The sequence below is a fragment of the Panthera leo genome, chromosome F2, assembly GCF_018350215.1.
Source record: "Panthera leo isolate Ple1 chromosome F2, P.leo_Ple1_pat1.1, whole genome shotgun sequence".
Taxonomy (NCBI): Eukaryota; Metazoa; Chordata; class Mammalia; order Carnivora; family Felidae; genus Panthera; species Panthera leo.
This window is the reverse complement of record NC_056695.1, coordinates 40,521,763-40,548,590: the sequence shown is the minus strand read 5'-3', so window position 1 is coordinate 40,548,590 and position 26,828 is coordinate 40,521,763. Positions and strand designations below refer to the sequence as shown.

The following is a 26,828-nucleotide window of genomic DNA, read 5'->3' as shown; positions in this document are numbered from 1 at the left end:
ACAGGGCTCCAACAATCCCTAGGGGTTTTGTAGGTGTGCCTCTGAGGACCACTTAAGGGGAAAATTGGAAAAGAGCATTCAGGTCACCACAGCAACAGGTAAGATTTCATGTTATATGCTTTTCTTTGTGCTTTACTATGTATTATATATAATATATGCATGTGTGCATATGCATGTGTGTGCATGCATGTTTATGCACATGCATGTGTGTTTTACATACACAACAGTCCTACTGTCACCTTCATTTGATAGGTGAAGAAATTAAAGCAGAGTGATTCAGTGACTAATGTGATACAGCTAGCAAGTGGCAGAGTTAGGTTTGGAACTATGGTATTCTGATTTCTGAGCCAGCCTTCTTGATTTCCAAGTCATACTGGAGTTTGTTTTGTGTTAGGGACTGTGGTAGGTGCTTTACAAGCACTATATCATTTAGTCCTCAAAAATGGCCCTGAATGGTGAATACTGTTATCTTCACTCTACAAATGGAGAAACCTAAGGATAAGGAATTTGTTCACAGTCATCAAGTGGCAGAGTTGGGATTTAAACTTGGATCTGCCTGATTCAAAAGCCCACAGTCTTAATCCCCATGTTCAACCTGTGCTTCTGGTGTAATGGCATGTGCAGTGTCTATTCTGCTACAGTATAAGCTTCCTGAGGAAAGAGGGCTGAGTTGTTCACCCTTGTCTTTCAGGGGCCTTGGCAAGGTTCTTGGCCCACAGTTTGTGCTCAATAAATGCCAGTTAAGTTGAATGGAAGTCAAGGTGTGCAAGATGGATAAAGGACTTTGCAGTTGAGAAGATCAAGGAACTCTTGAGATCAAGTGAGAAAAGACCGTTCTTGTGGGTGTTGAAGAGCTAGGAAGGGCAGCTGAAAGCTGTCTGATCCAAAATCATTCTGGAGGGTAGGGAGTGATGTAGATATAGTAAAAAGCTGGGAGAGGTTGAGTAATTGCCCAGGCAGAGCCACAGAATGCTCATGGCTTGGTGTGGTTACCATATTTTATGATATAGTCTTGTTCCAGAAACTTTTCTTTCTGTACTCTGAAATGATTAGACATCCATGTTGACATACTAAAGGCTCAAGAAACTATTCTATAACCAGGATACCATGTAATTAAACCTAATTACCTCAACTGGCATTTTCTGGTTTTGATTGTAATTGGTATTGTTATCTGAGTGAGGCAGGAGGCAGACTAGAAAAGACAGGCATATGGTATAGTGTCTTATTTGTGGAGAAAATCTGTGCAAGTAGAAGGGGATGGCTATCCCCAAACAGTAAATGAGGCTGACAAAACCTGTTTAAGCCTGTTCAAAAGACGGAGTTTGATCTAAGCATACTTGTTCAGATTAGCCTTATAGAAAATGCTCATTAAATGATAGCTATTATTTTTGTTAACATAGATGAGAATGCTTCCTAGGTACCCTTTAACTGAGAACCACTTTTTGAGATTAGGTACCTTCTCATGTTCTATTTCCACATGTAGCGAACAACTCTTTGAGTATTTGACTTCATATAGAGAGCATATACAGGCCAGGAAAAGTGCTGGTCAGCCAGAGGTGATCTCAGGTTCACTTTACTAGTGTTTCTTCTTGTGACTTAATATTGGCAATATTGACATTCTGGAGTGTTGGTTCTGTGTTTGTTTAAAGGGAGCCTGCCTCAAAGGCCAGAATCCTCTTCCTGTGGCCTCTGGGAGCAAATGAGCAGGGTTCAATTCCTGGATTGAATTCCTGGATTGGATTCAATTCCTTCACTATCTCTGTAGTTTTGAGCAAGCTATGCAATCCTTTATGCATTAGTTTCCCTTATCTGTAATATAGGAAACATAATAGTACCTACTTCTAAAAATAGTTGTAAAAATATAATGAGATAATGCACAGGGCTTGTCACGTGGTAAGTAAGCCCTCAATATATTTTAGCTTTTGAGGCCAGGTTCCCCTAGGACCAAACCCAGGACTGTAGGGAATAATCAAGGTAAATGCTATTTACTCAATAAGCCTAGCTTCCCAAAGTGCCCTCTTTCGGCATGCATGGCCTGGGTAACCCTGACATTTGAAACAAGTCACTAATACTTACCTAGTCTAAGGTTTTATATATATTAACTCATTTAGTATTTATGGCAACCCCATGGGGTAGATATTATTTTATCCCCATTTTACAGATGAGGAAACTGAGGCATAGAGAGGCTAAATAACTTGCCCAAGTGAGTAAATGGTGGCTCTCATTCCAGGAACCACCTTTTATTCACTTGATAGACTACCTCTTATAATCATATCAGAAGGATTGAAAACTCATTTTTTCATCTCCATTTTAAAGATGTAGTATCTGTTTTCTTAGTGAGCTTTGACTCCAACCATAAATGCATCATGTAGTTATAAAACTGGTGGGCTGCTTTGTTATTTGTAAATAATAAAATAAAATCAAACACAAGGCTGTTCACCAGATATTACATAGCTGGCATCACAGAACATGCCTGTAATTGTGCTTTTCACTTACCATTTGTTCAAGATTGGTCTATCTGTTCTCATGTTTCAAAAAACTAGGAAGTAGTAACAAACGTAAAAAGGCACTTCAAAAAGTTATTAATGTCTATAAAATTGAATAGGCATGCATTTATTAAACCCACTGGGTGTTGGTCATCTAAGGCAGTAAAACTAACATTTCTGTGCCTTTTCAAAGCTTATGAAAGAGCCTTATAGAAGATGCTTACAACACACGATAACTGCAGCGGTGAAAAGACAAATCGCCAACTGGTCTCTGCTTTTGCATCTCTTAATTCCTGTAAACCACAAATGTTTCCCCAACGTACCTCAGCAGTTATTATTGAAGCTTCTCCTTACTGCAATGATACGGCCTCGAACTTTGTCTAGGAATCGCTCCCTTCTCTGGTGGAGGCTCCCGGATTGGCTGGAATCTGAACATGCGCAGAAGCTCAGCAAACCCTAGGCGGGCCGTTGTGCTCGCGGGCACCGCCTCCCTTCCCCTGACAAGGGGAAGCGGGTGAGCACAAGACGCGTGCGCAAACGTGGCCGGGGCGCCGGGGTGGTGGGTTACGCCTGGAGAGCGCATGGGCAGACAAACTGTACGTCCGTTTGTCCGGAGCGGAGGGGAGAGTGGGCGCCATCTTCTTCTAGGCTTACTGAGGGCTTCACCTGTGCCGGGCAGGCTGCTGCGACGAGGAGTGCCCCCCGCCCCCGGTCTTGTGTGTCCGACTCGGCAGCAGTGGTGTGTGTTTACTGCCAAGTGCGAAGCAGTTACCCTTGGGGCGTCGGGGGTGGGGAGGGGTTGGCGACTGGGACGGAAGAACGGGGAAAGGCGGGGCCGGCGGCCGCGCCAGGAGCTAGGGTAGCTTCTGCCGTTAGGGCACCCTCCTTCCTTGCTAAACACCGACTCTCCCGTCAGCCTCCATGTGGTGTTGTGTGTGCGCTTCCCAGTTTTCCTGAGAGTGAAGATCTCGAAGGATTTCATAGGTATTTTTTTTCTTTGCTATGTCATCGTAGTCAGTGGTGGCAGAAAAGCGCTGAAGGCCCGGCTCGTTAGGCGTGAGAGTGGCCAAAGTGTTTGAGTTAGGTATGGGGCAGTTCACCCTGTGGCGAGTTAGGGTGGAATGTTTGCCCTTGGGACGGCGTAACGGAAAGGCACGGAGGTTGGGCGGTCCAGGTTAATTTGAAGGCTGATTTTGGCTGAAGGTCTGGCGACAGCATCGGATCCCACGTAGCAACTTTGGCCTGGCGCAAAAGAAGGAAGCTCTAACCCTTGGGAGTCTGGACAAAGGCTTTGGGCTATAGAAGCGATTCCTTCGGATGATCCCCATTTGAGGATGATGGGTGTTATGGGAAATCCTGTGCCCTGTGGATTCGTCTTCATTTACAGTTCCTATTAACGACTATGGCTCTGTCGTCATGCCTTTGGTTTTTATTTTAACCATCTACATTATAAAAGGATAAAAGGCAGATCTTCATAAAGAATAATTGTGGACCGGGCTAGATTATTTTCTGCAAGGGAAACTCATGCATTTAGAATTTCATCATAACTTTGGGTTTTAAGGAATAGTCATTTCCCCCCACCGTATCTGGAGAATGACTTGTTACTCTCTAGTTAAAATCAGATGGATCTGAGATAATAACCTATTTAATAGTCTCGTTTCCCTATCAGGCTTGATTAGAAGATGCACATTTCGTATTGTTTAGTAATGGTGATCAAGTGTGATGAATCCTGGATAAAATCAAAATTACTTAAAATGAACTTAATTTCAAGCTTTTCAGGACTCACTTCATCTTTTCATAGGTTAGAAGTTCTAACATCACTGTCTTTAAATCAACACAGTCGCAAAAATACTTCTGTTACATTCATAAGTAGAAACAATTCTAAGTGCAGTGTACTTTAGGGTATTTTGTGTGTTTCTATTTTTGTGTTATGTTCTAAGAGTAGAATTTCTGGTGAATTTGCTTAAGGAAATGACCTATGGGAACCATAGGAAAAGTGCTCATTTTGAGAACTGGTCTCTTACAGATGGCCTCCTAGGTGTGTCATTGTTGAGGGATAAAATGGTACGTTACCCTACCAGCTAAAAGGGAAAAAAGTTAATTGTTAGCTTTATGTGGCAAATTAGACAAAATATTTTGTCTGCTTGGATTGGAACTCATGAGATTTGTACTCCTGGAACTATTTAGTTCAAATATTGTTTTTAAGCTGAGGATAAACTAGAAATTTTTTGAATTTGACATGTGATTCCTTGAAACGTCCCTACGTAGCTTGTCGATATATTTATGTTCTCAGGGCATATCCCTTTTTAAGTTTTTTAAAAAGTTGAGGATAGACAAAATGGCATGTATCTTACTTGCTTTGGAGCTAAGTTAATTTGTATAGGAAGGAATCTTGGAACTTTAATGTGGACAACTAGTACAGAAGCCATTTATATAGTTTTTTAAACGTTGGTGTGGATATTGGTTTGTTGAAGGAACCAGGTTTGTACTCATTTTTATTTTTGGTACTGTGGATTTTTCATAAACGATTTTTTTAGGGCAGTTTTTTTAGGTTTACAGCAATATTGAGCAGAAGATGCAGAGATTTCCTATATACCCCCTGCCCGCGCCCATGTACTTTGTAAATATTTTAATAGTATTAATAGTCAATATTTTAAGTATCAATTTGGCATTGATAATTCAGATGTAGAATATGGCCAGTAATTTAGTTGTTAGTTAAAAAGTAATCAGTGGACCCTTTCCAAAGGAAAATAAGCCTTGCAGACCTCAAAGAATATGTCTTCCAACCACACTTTGTGGAAGAGTGGTACTTAAGTGTAAGTACTGAATTAAAGCAACATTTCTTTGCACATTAAAAACATAAGTGTATAATTATTAATTTAGCAACTCTTATTTGATAAGATTACATTAAATGTTGTAACTTTGAGTATCTCTGAAAATATTAGATATAAATTTCCTTAAGGAAATAATAAGATTTCTCAGCAGTTAATACTGATAATCCCTAAACATTCTAAATAAATGTGTTTTTATTTTCTTTATTGTCATTTGGGTTTTCTCAGTGCAGGACAGCTTAAAATGGAATAAACTTGTTAGCATAATAAGATTCTTGTTTGAACATTTTCTGTTTGGCTTAGGATGAATTTAGTAGTAATTGTTTTAGGAGTTTAAGATAAGGATTAGTAGCAGAGATTTTTTATTTTAGGGGTATTTTAGTGTTTGCCTTAATTATATTAGAATCAGGAAATTTAATTCCCTGTTTGGAAGTGGGAGCTATATGTGTATAACTTAAAATTTGTATTCAAATGGGTAGCCATGGGTTTGAATTTATTACTTTAAAAATTGGTTTTTGAATCCAAAACATTAGTATTTTGTTCATTTATTGTATCATTTTGAATGGTTGCCTTTTTAGTTTGATTTGGTCTTATATTTTAAAAGGGAGGAAAACTGCAAGAGAGTTGGACATAAGGAGCTAGGTGTTTGGTTTTCTCATGAGTGGAAGTGACAGAAGTTTTTTTGGGAACTTTTGATGTGTTTAAATTGACCTTTTACTTGTAGAACACTTGTCTTTTTTTTTTTTTTAAGTGGATGTAAAATTTATATACAGTGAAATGCACAGACTTTAAGGATAGTATTCATTTGATAAGTTTATACTCCCATGTAGCCAACACTCTAATCAAAATGTATAACACTTTCATCACCGCTTTGTTCTTGCCACTTCCAATCAAGGAGCTATTTAATTTCCAGAAGATTTTTGTTTTTAAATAATTTGCAGATGTCTACTTGGAATTTGTACTTCGTTTTTGCTGAAGGATGATTAATTTCCCCTTGGAACAAAGAAGACCATTTTGTAATGTCCATAGTTGTGGTTCCGTATATTGCTTCACTTTTAATAGGTAATTCTGAAGGGAATATCCTAATCTGGCGTGTTTAAGATCAATTACAGGGTCCAAGGATTAATTATATTTCATTTTCTTTCCACAGTTAAGTTGCTTTTACAGAATTAACAGGTCTCCAAGAAATTTTAAAAAGGTAAGATATCCAGAGCTTAAGGCTATTCACAGAAGCTTGACAAAAAAATGTAAAGTAGAATAGTACATGTAGGCACACATGGTTTCTGTACTTTACCTTTGGCCAGTGATGCACTAGTGGTAGACAGTTTATTATTATGAGCAGAAATTATATTCTGACCATAGATGGCTTTTCTCATATGTAAAACTTATCATGGTTGGTAACATTCTTTAATCCACAAAGCTCTCTCACATGTTTCAGCAGAAGATCTGTTTCTAAGTGAGTCTGAAAATAGTTTTTGGTCTTGTTGTGAAGCAGTGCTTGGCAGATTTACAAAGATTTGATATTTTTGATGTTCATACTATATAGGATAGGTGATATGAAATATTTCTCCGAAGTAGTTGGTTTATTTGTATGTTTAGATGGGAGAAGGTTTATTCTTTTTCTAAGAAATTAGATACTGTCCATATTTTTTGTGAACTCTTACCCTGTTTTCATTTATAAATGCTGAAGAAGGTAGGAACCAAGTAATTATTAAGTTTAGTTTGGGATAAGGTACTTCACAAATAAGACTTGCTATTATGTGTACCTTTTTGTCTGCAGGTCATTATTGCTGTGGTTTGAGCTCAGCATGGCTGTAGTCATCCGTTTACTGGGGCTTCCTTTTATTGCGGGGCCTGTGGATATTCGTCACTTCTTTACGGGATTGACTATTCCTGATGGAGGAGTGCATATAATTGGAGGGGAAGTTGGGGAGGCTTTTATTATTTTTGCAACAGATGAAGATGCAAGACGTGCCATAAGTCGTTCAGGAGGGTTTATCAAGGATTCATCTGTAGAGCTCTTTCTTAGTAGTAAGGCAGAAATGCAGAAGACTATAGAAATGAAAAGAACTGATCGCATAGGAAGAGAGCGACCGGGATCTGGGGCATCAGGGGCTGGCAGCTTATCTAACTTTGTTGAGGCTATTAAAGAAGAAGCAAGTAATTCTGGATATGGCTCTCCAATTAATCAAGATGCTGGGTTTCATACTAATGGTACAGGACATGGTGATTTAAGGCCAAGAAAGACAAGGCCATTGAAGGCAGAGAATCCTTACTTGTTTCTGCGAGGTTTGCCTTACTTAGTAAATGAAGATGATGTACGTGTCTTTTTTTCTGGTTTGTGTGTGGATGGCGTAATTTTCTTAAAACATCACGATGGCCGAAATAATGGTGATGCCATAGTAAAATTTGCTTCATGTATTGATGCTTCAGGAGGTCTTAAATGTCATAGAAGTTTTATGGGTTCAAGATTTATAGAAGTAATGCAAGGCTCAGAACAACAGTGGATTGAGTTTGGTGGTAATGCAATTAAGGAGGTTGACATTCCTATGAGAACTGAAGAACATTCTCCACCAAGAGGAATTAATGATAGACATTTTCGAAAACGATCTCATTCAAAATCTCCCAGAAGAACACGTTCTCGTTCTCCTCTCGGATTTTATGTTCACTTAAAAAATCTGTCCCTAAGTATTAACAAAAGAGATTTAAGAAATTTCTTTAGAGATACTGATCTGACTAATGAACAGATTAGGTTTTTATATAAAGATGAAAGAAGAACAAGATATGCCTTTGTAATGTTCAAAACTCTGAAAGACTATAACACTGCTCTGGGTTTACATAAGACTGTTTTACAGTATCGTCCTGTTCATATTGATCCTGTTTCTAGAAAACAAATGCTGAAGTTCATTGAATGTTATGAAAAGAAAAGACCAGTGTCCATAGAAAAAGAGAGGCTTGGACATATTTCACAAAAATACTCTCAAGAAGGCTACCCTGGCCAGAAACTGTGTATATATATAAGAAATTTTCCTTTTGATGTTACAAAAGTTGAAGTGCAAAAGTTCTTTGCAGACTTTTCTCTTGCAGAGGATGACATTTACTTACTTTATGATGACAAAGGAGTTGGTCTGGGAGAAGCATTGGTGAAATTCAAATCAGAAGAACAAGCCATGAAAGCCGAACGTTTAAACCGACGGAGATTCTTGGGGACAGAGGTATTGTTAAGACTTATATCTGAGGCACAAATGCAGGAGTTTGATGTAAATTTTTCCTTGATGTCCAGTGAGAGAGTGCAAGACCATTCACAGTCACGTGATAGAGATGACCATTCCCATTCTTTTGACTCCAGCGATCCACCAATATACTCAGTTGGTCCTTCTGAAAACTTCAGGCATCAGCAGGAGGACTTGAGGCAACTGGACAATTTCAAGCAAACCCAGGGGGATTTCCGACAGCTTGATAGGAGCCTTCCAGAAGATTTTAGGCGCTCCCCAGAGGACTTCAGGCGCTCCCCAGAAGACTTCAGGCGCCCTCGGGAGGAACACTTTAGGCGGCCTCTTGAGGATTTCAGGCGGCCTCTTGAGGAGGATTTCAGGCGTCCTTGGGAGGACTTCAGATACCCTCGGGAGGAGGACTTCAGGTACCCCAGAGAGGAGGAGTGGAGGCGGGCACCGGAGGAGGATTTCAGGCGGCCTTCCAAGGAGGATTTCAGGCGACCCCTCGAGGAGGACTGGAGGCGGCTCCCGGAGGAGGATTGGAGGAGGCCCCCGGAGGGAGACTTCAGGCGGCCTCTTGAGGAGGATTGGAGGCGGCCTCCTGAGGATGACTTTAGACGGCTTCCCCAGGGGGAGTGGAGACGACCACCTGAGGAGGACTTCAGGCGACTTCCCGAGGAGGACTTCAGGCGACCTCCGGAGGAAGATTTCAGGCGACCTCCCGAGGAGGATTTCAGGCGTTCTCCCGAGGAGGATTTCAGGCGTTCTCCCGAAGAAGATTTCAGGCGGCCGCCCCAGGAACACTTCAGGCGGCCGGCCCCGGAGCATCTCAGGCGGCCGCCCCCGGAGCACTTCAGGCGGCCGCCCCCAGAGCACTTCAGGCGACCGCCTCAGGAGCACTTCCGCCGGCCACCCCAGGAGCACTTCCGCCGGCCGCCTCAGGAGCATTTCCGGCGGCCACCCCAGGAACATTTAAGGCGCCCCCGAGAGGAGGATTTCAGGCACCCACCGGATGAAGATTTCAGAGGCCTTCCCGATGAAGACTTGAGGCATCCTCCTGATGAGGACTTCAGGAGCCCCCAGGAGGAAGATTTTAGATGCCCTTCTGATGAGGACTTCAGGCGGCTCCCGGAAGAAGACCTCAGGGAACCTCCAGAAGAGGACCCTAGACTTCCTGACAGTTTTAGACCTCCTGGTGAGGAGTTTAGGAGTCCACCCGATGACTTTAGAAGTCATCGTCCTTTTGTGAATTTTGGTCGCCCAGAAGGTGGCAAGTTTGATTTTGGAAAGCGCAGTATGGGGAGTTTTCCCGAGGGGAGATTCATGCCCGACCCAAAATTAAATTGTAGTTCAGGTAGACTAACACCTATTAAGATAATGAATCTTCCATTTAAAGCTAATGTTAACGAAATTCTAGACTTTTTCCATGGTTATAGAATCATACCTGATTCAGTTTCAATACAGTATAATGAGCAAGGGTTACCTACAGGGGAAGCCATTGTTGCTATGATAAACTATAATGAAGCTATGGCTGCTATTAAAGATCTAAGTGATAGGCCAGTTGGCCCACGCAAAGTTAAATTAATGTTGCTCTAGAGAGCATTCCTAAATTCAGAATTACCTCCCCACAGTATTGATGCAGTAAAATGCATTTTTTTTTTTTTTTTAAGTGTTTATTTTTAATTATCTAATGAAAAGAAACATTTTGACTTGTGACTAGAACAAATGTAAATAGTAGAATGTGAATCTGGTTTTCTTTTGCTTGCAAATTACCATTCACTTTTTCTAATTTAAAATTATATATGCCCCCTTTTTTGGACAGTTGGGGAGAAAACTCCCTGAGTGCATTAGTTTTTGTTGATGTCATGGATAAACCTCAAGATTTGTATAAAGTAGACCTGTATTTGGGGAAGATAAGTTTTATATTCACTTTTGTTTCTGGTCTGTAGTCTACATCTTTTACACTGTATAAGGAAATGGTCAGTGACTATTGTTCAGGTTTAGCATTTGCATTGCTAACTGCCTACAGAATTAATGCCCTCTTCTTTGTCTGAGATATTACTGTGTTAAGCCTCCCATTAATTATAAATAGTTCAAAATGGACAGACTGTGAACTTGAAGTTTACTTGTGTAAAAAGCTTAGGAGATTCTTGAAGTTTCCATGTTCATAACTTTGCAAAGTTTTATAAAAATAAAAAAATTTGCAACTGAATAGACCAGCTAATTAACTTTACTTGTATTTGTATAAAAAGAAAAAAGGATTACAGCTTCTTCTGTGAAGTTTTCAACAGCTATCTTAGACCATATTTATGATAGGATGGACCAAATAGCCTATAATAGCATAGAGTGCTGTGTACCTTTATGGTGTTTTCCATATCTCATCAACCAAACTGGTAAGATTAACTCCAAATACTTAAAAGAAAAAAGTAATTATAGGTACAAGGGGACATTTAGGCTTATGCTGGGAAGAATCTGATAAATGGATATAGTTTGTTCTGGGAAGAATTTAGTGATGATTCATTGAACTTTTTTTTTTTTTTTTTAACTAGGTTCTCATTTTTAAATTATAAGACTTTGTATCCAAAGACTCAATAACTAAATATAATCAGATTTTTGTGAGATTGCATTTTTACTTCTTTGATATTTAGTGTAGACGTTTTACAAACACTGCATTTGATTTTATTATACCCATAATAGTGGCTAACATTTATTGGGCACCTACTGTGTGCTAGGCAGTGAAAGTGCTTTACATGCATAATCTCAATCTCAATTTAAATATTACCTTAAGAAGTATGGGGTATTACTTATGTCTATTTCACAAGTGAGATAATGAAGTTTAGAGGTTAAGTAACTTGCCTAAAGTCATAGCTAGTAAATCATGGAGCCAGGTTCAACCCAGACAGACCTTGGACTCCAGTTCATGCTCTTAACACTTTTGCCTACTAACTTTTGTTAAATGGTACTTTTAATTTTGGTAAGATTGTGCTAAAAATACTTGAGTAAATGATGTTTTTTTTCTCTCCATTGTTGCTTTAAAGTGGCATTAAAAAACCAAAATTACTATGCTCATTGTTCATAAAAGACAAAATAACTTTAAAAGTTTTTATATATCTATCCAGGGCTTTTCTTGGATAATAATATCATAAATTGACTTCTAATTTAAAATTGTTCATTTTATCAAATATGATTTGATTTTGGTTGGCCTTTTATATAGTTTACATAAAGCCAGGTTAATTTTCCTCAATTCTGTGATTCACAGGTTTCTCATATTGAGCAAATAAGAATATAATTTGAATTTATATGTGGTAGCTTAGTAATTTAATAATAGGATTTTGCAGAAGTAGAATACTTTGTCAGTATTTAGCCATTTGCCACTATTTTGGATGAATCTTCAGTGATTTAAGAAACTTAAGAGAGGGCAACTAAAGTTTCTGTGTTTTTAATTATTGTGAATATCTTACTTGCTAGTAGAATGAATAAACTGGTAAATTTGGTTTGAAAAAGCACATCAATATGGCTCTTTAAACTAGTAAGCTTACAAATAGCCAGGGGAATGATAAATGTGCAAACTGAACACAATGAACAAAAAACAAAAGAAGAAGAAATGACTATTTTTAAATGCTCAGAGATTATATAAATGGTTCATTTGATCAGTCTTCTTGAGGAATGTATAGAAGACTTTAAAACCCTTCCTAAATACATATCAGTAAGAGCCAAGATGAAGCCTAAAAGTGAAATACATTGTAATGTGGAACTGCTTCTCAAATGGGCTGGGGTGTGAGGTGATAGTAGACAAGAGGTCAACAATAGTAAACAGAAGCTTTGTATTATGATTGTAAAATTAATGAATTGATATAATTTACTCATAACCATTTAGTTTAATAAATTTATTAACTTTTAAAAATAAAAAAGTAGAGAAAATTGGCTCCTACTGGTTGGGAACCATTTTTGCACATTTTCCCAGCTCTGCTGTCATTGGTTATGTTAAATTGGCCATGGTAGTATTTTTGCAATGGAAATTGGCAAATGTAACAAATCAGGGCATTTTCCATGATGGACAAACAGCACACCAATTTCAAAAACATAAAAGAGAATACTGCACTCAATTCTCATAGACCCATCAATGTGGTTGACTTTGAACAACCAGGGTTTGAACTGCAAGTGTGCACTTATAGGTAGGATTGTTTTGATAGATACAGTATAACACTAAATATTTTTATGGTTTTGTTGATACTTTGTTTTCTCTAGCTGACTTTATTGTAAGAATATAGTGGATAATACAGATACAAAATGTGTTGATCAACTGTTATTGGTAAGGCTTCTGATCAACAGGAGGTTACTGATAAGCAAGAGGCTGCTAAGTTTTAAGGGAATCAAAAGTTAATGGATTTAAACTGTGCAGGGATCAGCACTCTTGACCCTGGTATAGTTTGGGGGAAAACTGTTTCAGCCACTTTCTCCTGTTCCCAGACACGTCAGGTACACTAGGAGCATACTGGTTCTCTAGTTTAATACGTAGCAACATGTTAACTATCTTAAAACCAAACATTTTTTGTCAGAAGGTATCTGAAAAATATAGTTACCATCTAGAAAGTAAACTTGATCCCATAAACCAGGAGATAGTTAAGAATCATTAAGAGTTTATTTTTTATCAGTTACTAAGAATATTCTCAAGAGCAGTAGCTCTTGGTCCATAGATCACCTATTAAGCAGTGACCCCATCACCTCCATATTTGTATTAAGTGTTAGCTATTACTTAAGGAGTTGTACTAGGTACTATATATTTGGCTTATAATTATGAATTAACTATGTGGTTTATTCTCAATAACCCTAAAAAACTTAAACTGTTTTGGAGATATGTGGAGGCTTATAGGCTAAGTAACTGGTCCAGTTACCTATTTTTTTTTTTTTTTTTAATTAGGAACCTGAAGAGGTTTTTACATTTTTAAAGGTGGTTTAAATGATTATAGAACTATCTATGTAATAGCCTTAATTTTGTTTCTCAGCCCACAGATTATAAAGTATTTACTGCCTAGCCCTTTAAGAAATAGTTTGCCAACCTAAGTCTGGTCTAAAAGAAACTTAATTTTACATTGCTGAAAGTATTATGTATAGTAATCCTTTTGTCTTTAGAAGATTTCTTTGAAGTAGGCAGAGCATACATTTTATATCAGAACTATTTGCTGATTGCTTTGTATATAAGGCACTGTTTTAATTTTATAGACAGACAACTAATGCTAAGAGAAGTGAGCTGCTATAATAAACGAGAAATACTATAACCCTGGTTTTTCCTCCCAACTATAACACCACGTTTAAATATTGAGAAAATAAAATGCAATGTAATGATACCTTTAGTGTCTTAATTTATTTAGGGTTTTAGAACATTCTGAATATTTTGTACTGAAGTAATTTTATCATTTAGGGCTATTCTCAGGAAGCAATGTTTTGTTAACAGAACCATGAATAACAAAGTCAAAAAAGCTTTCTAGAAAGTCTTTATTTTTGTTGTGAATAGTTGCCTTTTGTGGTTATCCCAAATGATTTTATAAATTTCACAATTTTTATATGCCTGACTGGTATCCATGAAATAACAAAAGTACAGTCCCCATCCAAAGAAACAAAAGTATTGGACATACTGAAAGGCTCTGATTAAATTGATTATTTTCAGGAGTAAAAGTAACTGTATACTCTTTCATTAATTAGATGGTGGTTTGGTAAAATTTTTATAGACTTAAATGATTATCGTTTTCCATGATGTTTCTTAGGCAACATTCCACCAAATTACAGCTTTCTAAAAGCTATAGTACCATGTATAATGCTTTAGTATGACAGCATTTTCATTTTAAAACCAGAGTCAGGCTGAATGTGGCTTTCTTTTTGAGTCAAAAATTTCTGCTTTATGTAGTTTTAAGACACTGATATCCTAGTGTCCCATTACATTTAATAAAAAGTAATGACACTTATTGAAAAGTAAATTATGTATCAAATAATGAAACTTCAGGTTGTAGTAAAAGTGAAAAAAAAGTAAAGGAAAAAAACCTTTGTCCTTTTGATTAAGGCTTTATGGAACAGAATTTGTATTTAATCAGAATGAGTAAAGACCCTTTTTTTGGCAATGAAAGCAAAGAAAGCAAGTGGAATTGTTAGATCTCTTGTGTTTTGTCATCTATTTCTATTGCAACCTCAACTAGGTATAGTGCATTAATATGGAATGCATTTGAAATACATAATTTTTTTTTTTTTTTTAATGGAACCTATACAAAAATCACATACTGCTAGATAGGATGTTGAAATGGCTGGTGTGTAATATTTTTTAAAACCTTCATTTTTGGTCAGCATAAATTTCCTTTAATTTTCATTTTCAGGAGGATTTCATTTTGAGGTTTAACGAGTATGAAGCCAGTATAAAGTTTTACAGTGTAGTAATTCTGGATGCCAAGTCATTCAAGATGAAAATTGAAATATGAAGTTTTCTTAAGAAAATTAATTTTCTTCTTCTGTAACATCTAAGTCTTCATCCTCTTCATCATCATCTGCTTGTTGATCCTTTCTTAGTCGACAGGTAGATACCTGTTAAAAGTTAACACATTTTAAAAAATATTAACTTAAAATATTTTTACATACTTGGTATCTTTTTAATATGCCCTTATAGAGAAGGTCACATAGAACATGTTTCAGGAAGATGATAATTTTTCAGTAATAAAATTCCCTATGAATTCTTATATTTTAAGGTTGAAAACAGTTACAGAGCTTTTTCATTCATATATCAGGTTGTTTTTGAACAAAAATATGAAATTAACCAATTCCAGTTGGGTACTAGTATTTGAATAACAAAACACTTCAGAGAAAAGTACATACTCAGTATACTATGGATATCGAAAATATTTTGTTAAGTAATTCTTAGGTCACAAAAACGGGCATTTGAATATGAGAATCATCAAAGGGACAGCAAATAATATGCCAAGACTATTTCAACTAGGCAGCTGAAATATTAAAATTTACTACTGTGATTTAAATGGAGTGAGTCTGAATTCACTACTTGCTTTTAAGTCCTGACCATTGCCACTTGGGAAGTCATCTTGCTTCAGACCTTTCTGAAGCCCATTTGGCAATGTCTGGAGACAATGTTTTTACATCTGGGGGTTTGTGTTTGTGTGTGTTACTGGCATCTTGTGGGTAGAGGCTAGTGATGCTGAACATCTTTAGAATGCACAGGACAGTACTCCCTGTTCCCTTGCCAAATTATCTGACTCAAAGTCAATGGTGTGGAGGTCAAGAAACCCTAGGATAATGTAATTCTAAAGTACGACACAGATGTTAGCCAATTTTGGTAACATTATTAGCTCTCAATAGAAACAAACTTTGTACTATAATACTAGATAATATGGAATTTACATGCAAGGCACTTTATGCTGATAAATAATAAAAATGTGAGTTGTTTGGGGGAGAGAGACGTATACATATAAAGCAGTAAATAAATGCTTAGAAGAGAACCAAATGAAAATAGAAGTCATTGGGTCACATTTACCTACAAGTTGTATTTTGAAAATATGTTGCTTAATCTTATTTATTAATTTTTTTGAGAGAGATCAAAGGGGGTGGGGAAGGACAGAGAGAGGGAGACAGAGGGTCTGAAGTAGGCTCTGTGCTGACAGCAGCGAGCCCGATGTGGGACTTGAACTCACAAACTGAGATCATGACCTGAGCTGAAGTTGGATGCTTAACTGACTGAGCCACCCAAGTGCCCCTATTTTGCTCAATTTTAAATTCTGAAGGCTAGATATGAAACAAAGTATTGATCTCTGGATCAGAAGTTGGCAAGCTATACTCCATTTTGCCTCCTGTTTTTGTAAATAAAGTTTTATTATAACACTGCCATAAAGAATTGTTAATGTATTGTTTATGGCTGCCCTTATTTGGGACATACACCTTGGGCCCATTTTCTGTATGGCCTCTTAAAAGAAAAAGGCTGTACACCCCTCCCAGTTGTAGACATCTAGTAACTCAGGCTTTCTGGATATAGAAGAAATGAGCAAATGGACTTTTTACCTAAAGATATGTGCTTCCAGATCTAAGATCATGTTCAGCAAAAAGACTTTTTTTAGGTATAATTTTCACTGAGTCATGATAGTGGTATTTAAACCATAAGCAGTTTGACTTCAGAATCTATGCTCTTCATATTACATCTGAAAACAAATCTAGATTAGCATTCTCCTGTCCTTTCCACCTCTGCTCTCAAGTGTTCTGTAGAGAGTATTATGTACTACAGTATACAAAATAAATAACAGAGCTGCACTTAATGCAATCTTCCAATCATCTTCTGTAAGAGGGTAAGTTATATGAAGTCAGGACATAAGGGAAACTAAAAATGTATTGAACAATACCAAAGGCAGCTGCTCATATTCCTTTAAATTACGGTTTTTAGCTTACCTGACCTGTTCCAGATACACACTTAGCTGACAGTGATCTTTGAAGAGGGGACTTTGAATTTGCTCTTACGATATCTAAACGGGATGAATAATCTGGTGGATACAGAGAATTTCGGAAAACCTGTTGCAATGATAAAGCAACATTATAAAATAAATACCAAACGATGGGAATCTAGGAAGCCATGTTAAGTTCTTCTTAGTTAAGATTTTTTTTTTTAAAGCAACCATACCCACCTGCTCACCTCCACCTCCCAGGAACAAATTTCTATTATTGTAAATTAAAAAAAAAAAAAAAAAAAAAAAAAAAGCACTACAAAAAATAAAGTTTTAAAGATGAAAGCTATAAAGTTTATTTGAACCAGGTTAAGATGCTGATGGGTTCTGAAACCATCACTTGAGAGCTTCTGCTGAGGAGTTCCTACCCTCAAAGTGGATGCTTCTGAGTAGAGAGGCTGCAAGTCATACCTTTGATTCTTTGTCTTCTCCTGTCTCAACTCTTATCAATTTAACTTCATCGCAGTACTCTGACAGTACATCATTTCAGAGTAGGTTGGAGCCACTGTGATTTATGGATTATAATCTCACTAGACTCTGAAACACCTTTTGTCAGTTTTTTTATCCTTAAGGCAACAGTTCCAAATACCACTCTCTTAAGCCTATCTATATTTTTTGTCTTCCCCCATTTCTCTAATATATAAACTGGTAGGTAATGTTGTCAGATATGAATTTCTTCAACTTCACTCCCTTTTTCCTCAACTCTTTACCCCACCCCTTTTATTTAATGTCATCTGAGTCTTTCCAAGGTGCATATTTCCTATATCTAAGACTTCAAAAAAGAAAAGCCTTCTTTCTCCACAGGTTCCTTCCCCTCAGCAAATAAGCTCAAGATCAATTTTTTTTTTTTTAATTCAAGATATAACTTTACTCCTTAACTTCTCAAATATTCTCCTTCATCTCCATTTGTCAAAAAAACTACAAGTGGGCTTTCACTTTCCACTGAAATTGCTTTTGCCCCAAACCACCAAAGTCATCTTTGATCCTCCCTGGCCTTGTTATGAAACTTCTTTTCCAGGTATGCCATCTCTAAACTCTTTTCATGTGCTAGCTGCCCTATTTCTTCACATCTCTTTTTTTACTGCTTATACCTTAAATATTTTTAAAGGATTTCCCTTAGGCCACTTTTTTTTTTTCTTACCCTTTTCTCTGAAGATCTTACCTATATAGTGTTTAATGGCTACCTTTCAACCAGTTTTCTATAGGCTCTCTTCTGATAGCCATACTTAACATGCCTAACTACTTCTCTGTTCTAGACCAACCATCTAGTAGAACTCTGAGATGACTGAAATGCTTGCTGTCTAAACAGGCTACATGTGGCTACTACCCCTTGAAATGTGGTTCATGTGAATGAGGAACTGAATTGTTAACTCTAGCCACATATGCCTAGGGGCTACTGTGTTAGTGTAGTTCTACATTCACCTTTACAATGATAGATGTTACGATACATTGAGTAGACCAAACTATAATCCTAGGCATTCTCCCTAAATTTCTCATCTGAGGCACTTCTATTTTAATTTATTGACTCTGCACATCTTTCTTTGTAGTTTACTTAGAATTATCTTACTGAAGACCAAAGTATGATTATTAAAACACTTTGTGGCTCCTCCCTACCTAGAGTCCAAATAGTGACACCCAAGGCTTAACATTACTCAAACCTACTCATCACTCTTCACCTCTAGCCTATTTACCTATATGCAGAATATGTTATACTCTGCCTTTGCAATGCTGATTCCTCAGCCTAGAATTCCAGCACACTCATCATTCAAGAGCCAAGTCAAATGCCATCTTCTGCTTTCTCCTATTCTCTAGTCAGTAGCGCTTACTGTTTATACCTCAATACAGCTATCATTTCATTGTTCTGTAATTATGTATCTACAACACTAGTGCAAGGAGCCCTGTTTTATCTTTGCAACTCCTCCCAGCTTAAGATTGTAACATAAAGGAATGTTAACGACATGTTTTGGGGAAAAGAAACTCAAAACTAAGGGATTTCTCTATGCATTTCTTTAAACCTTAGAGAAGTGCAAGACACAAAAGGAGCGAAGAGGTGAAACTTAAACTCAAGAGGTGAGACATGTTTTAGGACAATTCAGTCATGCTAATTAGGTTATTTAACATGTTACTGAGGATCCAATTATGTTTTCATGCCAGTTAAGAAACACATATCCTGGTATGATATAAGAACCGGATATAAGGAACACATATCCTGGTATAAGAACCATGAATCAAATGGTATTTGGAAGGGATGTATTTTTGTTAGAACAATATTCCTTTTTTAACTGTTCTAGGAAAAATGAAGTTAAAAGTGGGAAATGGAAGACAGGATACACCCATGGGATAAAAGTCTAAACCAGCTACATGTTAAAATTAATCTCTTAATGCAAAACAACAGGTTTACAGGAATGTTTATTGGCAATAATGCATTTCCCAATATGGTCCAAGATCTCTTCTAGGAGTGAGTCTCAAGATGCTCTGAAGTGATTGCACAGAGGTGATCTTTTGAAGGGGAAAATGAGCCTGACAATGCTTTTTTATGTGAAGAACAAATAAGGTAAGATGGTTTGTGATATAACTAGATGCCTAACTGCAAAAAAAATTAGCTGTTGCCAGAATAAGTCTCAGCAGTCTTTGTAAAGCATGAAGTATTTAAGAAGAATAGCAAGTTATTTCTCTGTCCCTGTCTACATATTTTCTCTACTTGTTCCCAAGAAATCCTGTATGCAAAAGATTCTTTTTCTTTTTGGTACCAGTTTCATAGAATTTTACTTTCCCTGGTCCCACAACTCTCCCTAGTCTGCTTCCTTCTCTCCACAATTGCTGTGTGGCAGAACACTAACGGCTTCTGCCTATAGTTCGTTACACCTCAGGACCTTTGTGTATCTGTGTCCTTTGCCCTACAGGTGTTGCCAGGCATCCTACGCGTCCCTCAGACTTCTAATTAAGAAACCATTCTTTGATTCGCCAGACTATTTAGAATCCTCACAGCACACTATATTTTTTCTTTACAGGACTGGTCACATTATAAAACTTAAAACAGTTACACAGTACAGGCATACTTCATTTTATTGCAGTTCATTGTGCTTCACAGAGACTCTTTTACAACTTAAGGGTTTTGTGGCAATGCTGCTTCAAGCAAGTCTGTCAGTGCCATGTTTCCAACAGCATTTGCTCACTTCGTGTCTCTGTGTCACATTTTGGTAATTATTAACAATATTTTAAACTTTTTCATTATTATTACCTGTCTTAAGGTGACCTGTGATCAGTGATTATGACTCACTGGAAGCTCGGGTGATGGTTAGCATTTTTTTTAGCAATAATATATTTTCTTTATGTACACCTTTTTGCTTTTTGGATCTAATGCTGTTGCACACTTAATGGACTATAGTATATAACACTGTATGTTAACTGTGCTGGAATTAAAATAAAAGACTTAAAAAAGTAGACTACAGTATAGCGTAAACATAACTTTGATGTGCACTGGCAAACCTTAAAATTCATTTGACTTGGCTTTATTGTGATGTTCCTTTTGTTGCACAGGTCTGGAATGCTATAATATCTCTGAGGTATGCCTGTATATTTTTTAAATGTCTGAACTCTATGGTAGATTTTTAAATCTTTGCTTTGACAACTCAGACCTTTTCTAACTTATAATACTAAATCTTCAGAGTGATGCCTGGCATATAACAGGTGCTCAATAAACAGTTGTTGAATGAATATTTTATGAGGTAAATACTAGATCTCCATTTGAGAGATAAGGAAGCTGAAGAATGAAAAACTTGCTCAATATTACCCCATTAGAAAGTAGGAACGTTGATACCCAAAAATGTATCTACCACACAGCTCTGAGATCCTGGGTGTTTTATGAATCTCTCCTCCCACGAGCTATTTAGCTAACTGATTAAGAATACTGGTAAGGGAAGTGGTGTGACAGAATAAACTAGCTAGGACCTCTGGAATGAGAAAGAAAATCTTGGGGTTCAAAGAGATTGAAGGAACTTTAGTGACAGTTAACAAATGGCATGTCAGAGGCATTAGAAAAAGGAGAATGAAGATACTTCTAAACAGGACTCCAGTCTTCTAGGAAAACTAAGGGATCAGTTTTGAACCTACCACTCAGTGCAGTGTTTTTCTTGTAGGGAATGGTGCCTATCACACTCATCAAGAACCACACTAATCACAGTATAGAGAGGATAAAAACAGTATCTGTAGTCAGGACTTTTGGGTTTGGCTTCCAGCATTATTAGTTATGGGACCCTCTGGGAAGTTTCTTAATCTACTTCTGCCTCAGTTTCCTCTTCCATAGAAAGGAGGACAATAAATACTTTTGTCAAAGTTGATGGGAGGATTAAAATATAATTAAAATGCATAGATCAGTAGCTGTCCAAAGTAATCGCTATATATAAACATTTACTATTATTTTACAAATGACAGATAAAAGCTTGATCTGTTTTTTAAAAGATAGGACATGAAAGGAGTGAAAATTAAGAAACCTTACCTATAGTACTTGGAAGGAAGGGAAACTTAGGAAGCCATCTATTGATAGACAATGAATAGAAATATCACGTGTGCATAACTGATATAAAACTAAGATGAGATTTTGACATTGGAAAACATATGTACACATATTAAAACATGTATCCTTCTTCATTTTAGTCAAACTGTAATCTGATTTTATGAATTAAATTTCTTGGAACCAGTGGAGTAGTGGGAAGAGAAGGCCCAGGTGAACTCTTTATGGATAGTTAATAAATAAACAACTGGGGGAATCTTCAAAATTGTCAACTGGCAGATACTCCCAAATTCTATCACTCATTAATAGACAATTCTGGTTATATCTTGAGATTATCTGGTCTTTTTCACTTCTACTATAGAGATAATATGGACAAAGTCTGTGTGTAATATTTTATCTATTTCAGCAAAAATACTTTTGTGCCTTTATTCCTCCCTTTAAAAGGTAAGAGGGTTGGACAGTTACTCTTCAGATGTGCTTGTTGAAGCCAGGCTGTGATATTTAGATGCTCTAACATTAGTTGGCTACTTGCATTTGCATCTAACTATCAGTACAAAGCAAGCCTTATTATAAACCTACACTTAACTTCATAGCATACTGATTAAATCACACAAAACTGGTGAGAATTCTGATTCTGCTGTTTACTAGCTAAGTGGCTGTGGTCAAGTTAAGTTACTTAAAGCCTCTAAACCTGTTTCTGTAGTTATAAGATGTGAAAAACCACAGCACCTACTTCATAGGATTCTGAGCAGTGAATGAGAAAATGCATGTGAAGCTTTGGGTATTCTGCACAGCATAAGCAATCAAATGTTAGCACTAATCAATGTGATGGTTAGCACACTTAAGTGACTTACATCACCAGTCAAAATGATACAGTATTTCATGTAATGGCCTTATTAACTAGCTGTTAATAAATTAACTCTTGGAACTTTACCATGGTGAATTTGTTAAGTTAAAAATACATAATGAGAAAATCATAAAAGTTGAGCTATTTGGGACTGCACACAGTAACATGAGCCATTGTAGTATTCAAACTTAAGATATTTTTACCCATACAGATTAATGCTTTCTTTTAAATATTTCCATCTTAAGAGAAGAACTTAACTTAGATAGATATAGTCCTACCTCCAAATCTTCTTCTTCATCAATCTTTTGTATGTTTTGGTAGGCAGCAGTATAGACCTCTAAAGCCTTGCCATGAAATAACATTTCAATAGTGATAAATTCTGAAAATATAGTCTAAAAAAAAAAAAACCACAAAGATTTGAATTTAAACAATCATATGAATTTGTGAATTTAGTAAATTTATTCCTTATTATTGTTTTTGTATTTTATGAAATACAGAGGTATCTCTTTTTCCACAGGGCACATCAAGTATGAAAGATAATGGGAATAAAAATAGTTGAAGACTGTAGCACAACGTTGAAATTATATAAAATATTTCTTATCCCACCATTTAATTTCCTCCTATTTTTTAATAAGTCAGTTCTTTGTATACCTTGTAATTGATATTTGTGATAAAAAAAAGATCTAAAATGTATATCATATGTACTCTGTTACCATATGTCTCTAAATATTAGATAAAGCAGGTCAGTTCTAAACCTGATATTTTAGTAACTCCAACTGATGTTGAAACAATAGTATGTCTTTTTAGACAGGAATTCTATCCCATCATATTTCTATGTGTTACTTGTATTCTCTAGCCACAAAGGACTTACTTGGTAATTATATTGCTACTACTGATAATAGCACTATGGATTTGCGTAGAGCTTTTCCAGTTTACGAATACGTGACTTGCCTCCTGTTGCTCATAGCTAGAATGTTGTGACTTGGGTCTGATTCTTCGAAGGTTATAGCTCTTGCTTATTGTACTGTGCTCTTCTTGCTGGAATCCATCATTTCCTTCCCAAATAAACTGTGCATCTATGGAGCATGATGACAGCTTACAACAAGGAAGATAATGAGCTAAGAGAATGAATGGAGATGTGCATGTTGATTTAAGCAGGGTGAGATAATCGGTAGGTAAGGAAAGGATACAAACCAGAAAAGTTTTCAATAAAATAGGATCTTATCCTTTTGTTAATTATTTTGTCTCTTATCAAAATAAAAAAATCAGAGCATTAATATAGAGAGGAGTGGACAGAATAAGAATAAGGTAGAAAGTACCAAAGCATTGTCCTTAAGGGGCAAGAGAAAAGAGATGGGCTACAACAGACAAGAGTCAAATACCCATTTCCCTTTGTTGCTGCTCTCCTGTGTTAGTCATCAAATAGGAGTGGCCCTGCACTTTGGAAGACAGTGTTATAGGTATCCCTTAGTGTCCTGTGATTTTTTTTTTTTCTCCTTCATGTCCATTCTTTCTTCCTTAAGAATATTTAAGGGAGTACTGATAGGCTTCTGATTACTACTCAGTGGAAACAGATCAGTAGTTGAAAGTATCCCTTCTGGCCTAAAAAGACTGGGCTCTGGGACAAGACACAAGTATGACTAACAGTGACCCTTACTGTCACTTCATATAGGTCACAGAGGGTTCTGGTATACTGGAATGGCAACTGACTAATAAGCAGTATTATGACCAAGAATCTCTAGACCAAGAATGAAGTCGCTTTTGATTAAGACTGGCACTTATTCACTTAGTTGTCCGTCTTCCTAAGATAGCAGTCTAGCTAGAAAGGAGTCAAGTGCCCTTAGGAGTGTGAAAACTCCGAGAGGGAAAACAGCAGAACCAGAAGTCAATGATATGCCAAAACACTTAAGATTCCTACTTGGTTCTTGGTCTGCAGCGCATTTTAGGCAATGGGAATAACCAAGCAGAGGTTTACAACTTTCCTTCTGAATCTTAAATTTAGAGATTTTCTACATTTACTAAATAAAGAACTACGTAAAAAATATAGACATAGCTTGACTTTCTTTTTATTCAAGGCTGTTACAGAAATTTGTTTTCATTTATTTAGGTTTAATGTTTCAGCTAAGTACAGTAGAGAATCAACATTTTACAATGTTACACAGTGCACTCTCTTTTTTAGTTTTTCTTTTTTGGGTATTTATAAACCATCTGTTTACTTACGTGGATCTATTATGTGGAGAGAGAAGATAAGGTATTTGCTTTATGCTATAAAAGTACTTGAGAAATAAAGTAGCCTCAAATAAGGGAATTAAGCTTAATCAGTCAAGTGAGTTAGGTATTACTCCTATTTTTAAATATTTCTACAAATGGACATTCTAAATCTTTATAATAGACTGTCACACTATTTAATAACTAGTGAAATCCAAATACTTACAACCTTATTACACCTAAATCAGTAGATTAGGCTTAATTCAAATCTATTCCACTGTGGTAACTTTGTGGAATATGCAAACATTTCAAAATAATTTAAAACATTTTTCAAGTATTTGAATATAGTTATTAAATTTCTGATGGTCAGAATCTCTGAATGTGTCATCTCTGAACTAACAATTTTTTAATACTAGCATTTTATAGGATTTACATTACCCTTAGCTCATAAGTGAGCCCTGAAAAATATGTAGATACGTCTTTCCAGTCTCAATTTAGTTTCAATTAATGATAAGTACTTTGAAAATTCTCTTTAATCTATAAATGGCTATTATTTACTATGTGGAAGGTGGGGGGGAGGGAATCACTCTCAGGTTTTGTGATACTTTGGTTTAATCCTTTATGGTTTGAACTTTTATTTCTTGGCAAAACCTATATTGTAACACCTAAATAAGACGAGACTGGCCCTACTGATTTTTTATACTGTTTATTTTTCTGTCAAAAACCATAATGGGAAATCAGAAGTACTGGTAATCTAGTATCCCAGACTTGGAATTTTTGACCTAAGAGTTATGAAGCCTAAAGATATCATAGAGAGTTATATCCCTGAGTATAGCGAGGAGGGAATACTGCCAATTAATTATACTCTTTTTTTTTTTCTAGTTAGAATTTCACAAAACATCTGAAGATAGGCAGAAGGAAGGAGAATAATAGCAAGGAACAGAAAAGTTAGGTGACACCTAGTATAAGAAGAACATAAAAAGCATGTTTTTGAAATTAAATAGTTTCAGTGAATCACCAGAAGGGTGGTGGAACTTTTTAGGACCCAATCATATTTAGAAATAATTTTCCCCAAATAAATTTAGCCTAACTTTTCAGTGATCTCATGTAATCTTATCTGCAGTGGGTGAGTATCATCAGGGACAGACGCATTAATGAGTTATCTTTTTTTCCCCTTTTCAATTTTATTTTGTATGACTAGAGGGTAATTTGGGCATGTACTTAATTTTTACTGATAGGAGATGGGGGAACTAATCTGAAATTCTCTATTGACAAGTATTCTGTAAAGCAGGATAGTATATAGGAGTTAAGATTATGGGCTCTGGATTAAGATAAATCTGGGTTCCAATCATGACTGAACATAACAGTTATATAATATTAAGCAGTTTATCTGTACTTTTCCTTAATTTTTCTCATCTGTACAATGGGGGATAAGAACAGTATCAAACTCATAAGTTTGGGGGTTAAGGATTAAATGAGAAAATCCAGGAAAAGGTATAGTATGGTGACTGACTTAGAGTAAGTGCTCAACACAAGTTAGCTATTTTTATCACTCAAGAAGTAAACTTGCTAAGTTAGAAAATGTTCCTTATGTTAATATTAAAGCCTCTACCTGGTTTAATTAGCAAGCAACACTTTTAACAAAAAAGTCATGAAAGGTCTGACTAATAACATTTTGGCAAATAAAGGGGAAATAATGACTCCAGAGTAGAGGCTATTCAATAAGTGATGCCAGGAGAACTTTTATCTACTTGAAAAGAATAAAGCTAGATATCTACCTTATACCATATGCAAAACACAACTGCCAGATAAAATGTTTAAATATTTAAAATATTTTTAAAACTTACAACTACTACAAGAAAATATAAGCAAGTATTTACAATCTTGAGGATGAAAACAACCTTTCAAACATGACACCAAGTATGAAACCAAAAAAGAGACCAACAGATCTGGCAACAAACATAAAACTTTATGGCACAAACACACCATAAACAACAAAATGGGAAAATACATTTGTGACATTCTCTTCAATATAAAAGGTTAATTCTCTCAATATAAGGATTTTTTACAAATTAATAAGCAAACTGCCAACACTCAATAAAAATACAGGCTAAGGACAAGTGTGGGTAATTTCCTAAAGAAGAAATAAATGTATTATTAAATATATGAAAAAATATTGTCTTAATAGTAGTAAGTGCAACTTAAGATTACACTGATTTTTTTCACCTATCAGACTAATTATTAA

At 36.3% G+C, this 26,828-nt stretch overlaps 2 protein-coding genes across 8 annotated transcripts in view; one reads left to right on the top strand and one right to left on the bottom strand.

Annotated features, from left to right (window-relative positions):
* The first annotated feature begins 3,019 nt into the window (after window positions 1-3,019).
* RBM12B (RNA binding motif protein 12B) overlaps window positions 3,020-26,828 on the top strand; it is a 26,092-nt gene continuing 2,283 nt past the window's right edge. Inside the window, exons 1-3 of one of the 7 annotated variants that reach the window (XM_042924192.1) lie at window positions 3,055-3,225; window positions 6,468-6,515; window positions 7,098-13,880. In XM_042924192.1, the coding sequence (XP_042780126.1) occupies window positions 7,126-10,128 (3,003 nt within the window). In that variant the 5' untranslated portion in view covers window positions 3,055-3,225; window positions 6,468-6,515; window positions 7,098-7,125 and the 3' untranslated portion in view covers window positions 10,129-13,880. Of the gene's footprint in view, window positions 13,881-19,460; window positions 19,570-26,828 lie in introns of those variants that run through there. The other 6 variants (XM_042924191.1, XM_042924188.1, XR_006198494.1 and 3 more) reach the window with 6 other exon arrangements.
* The window catches only part of CIBAR1 (CBY1 interacting BAR domain containing 1), a 27,490-nt gene continuing 14,673 nt past the window's right edge, over window positions 14,012-26,828 (bottom strand). Inside the window, exons 7-9 of the mRNA XM_042924195.1 lie at window positions 22,654-22,767; window positions 16,963-17,082; window positions 14,012-15,102 (exon numbers count right to left, since the gene is read on the bottom strand). Coding sequence (XP_042780129.1) covers window positions 15,016-15,102; window positions 16,963-17,082; window positions 22,654-22,767 — 321 coding nt within the window. The 3' untranslated portion in view covers window positions 14,012-15,015. The remainder of the gene's footprint in view (window positions 15,103-16,962; window positions 17,083-22,653; window positions 22,768-26,828) is intronic.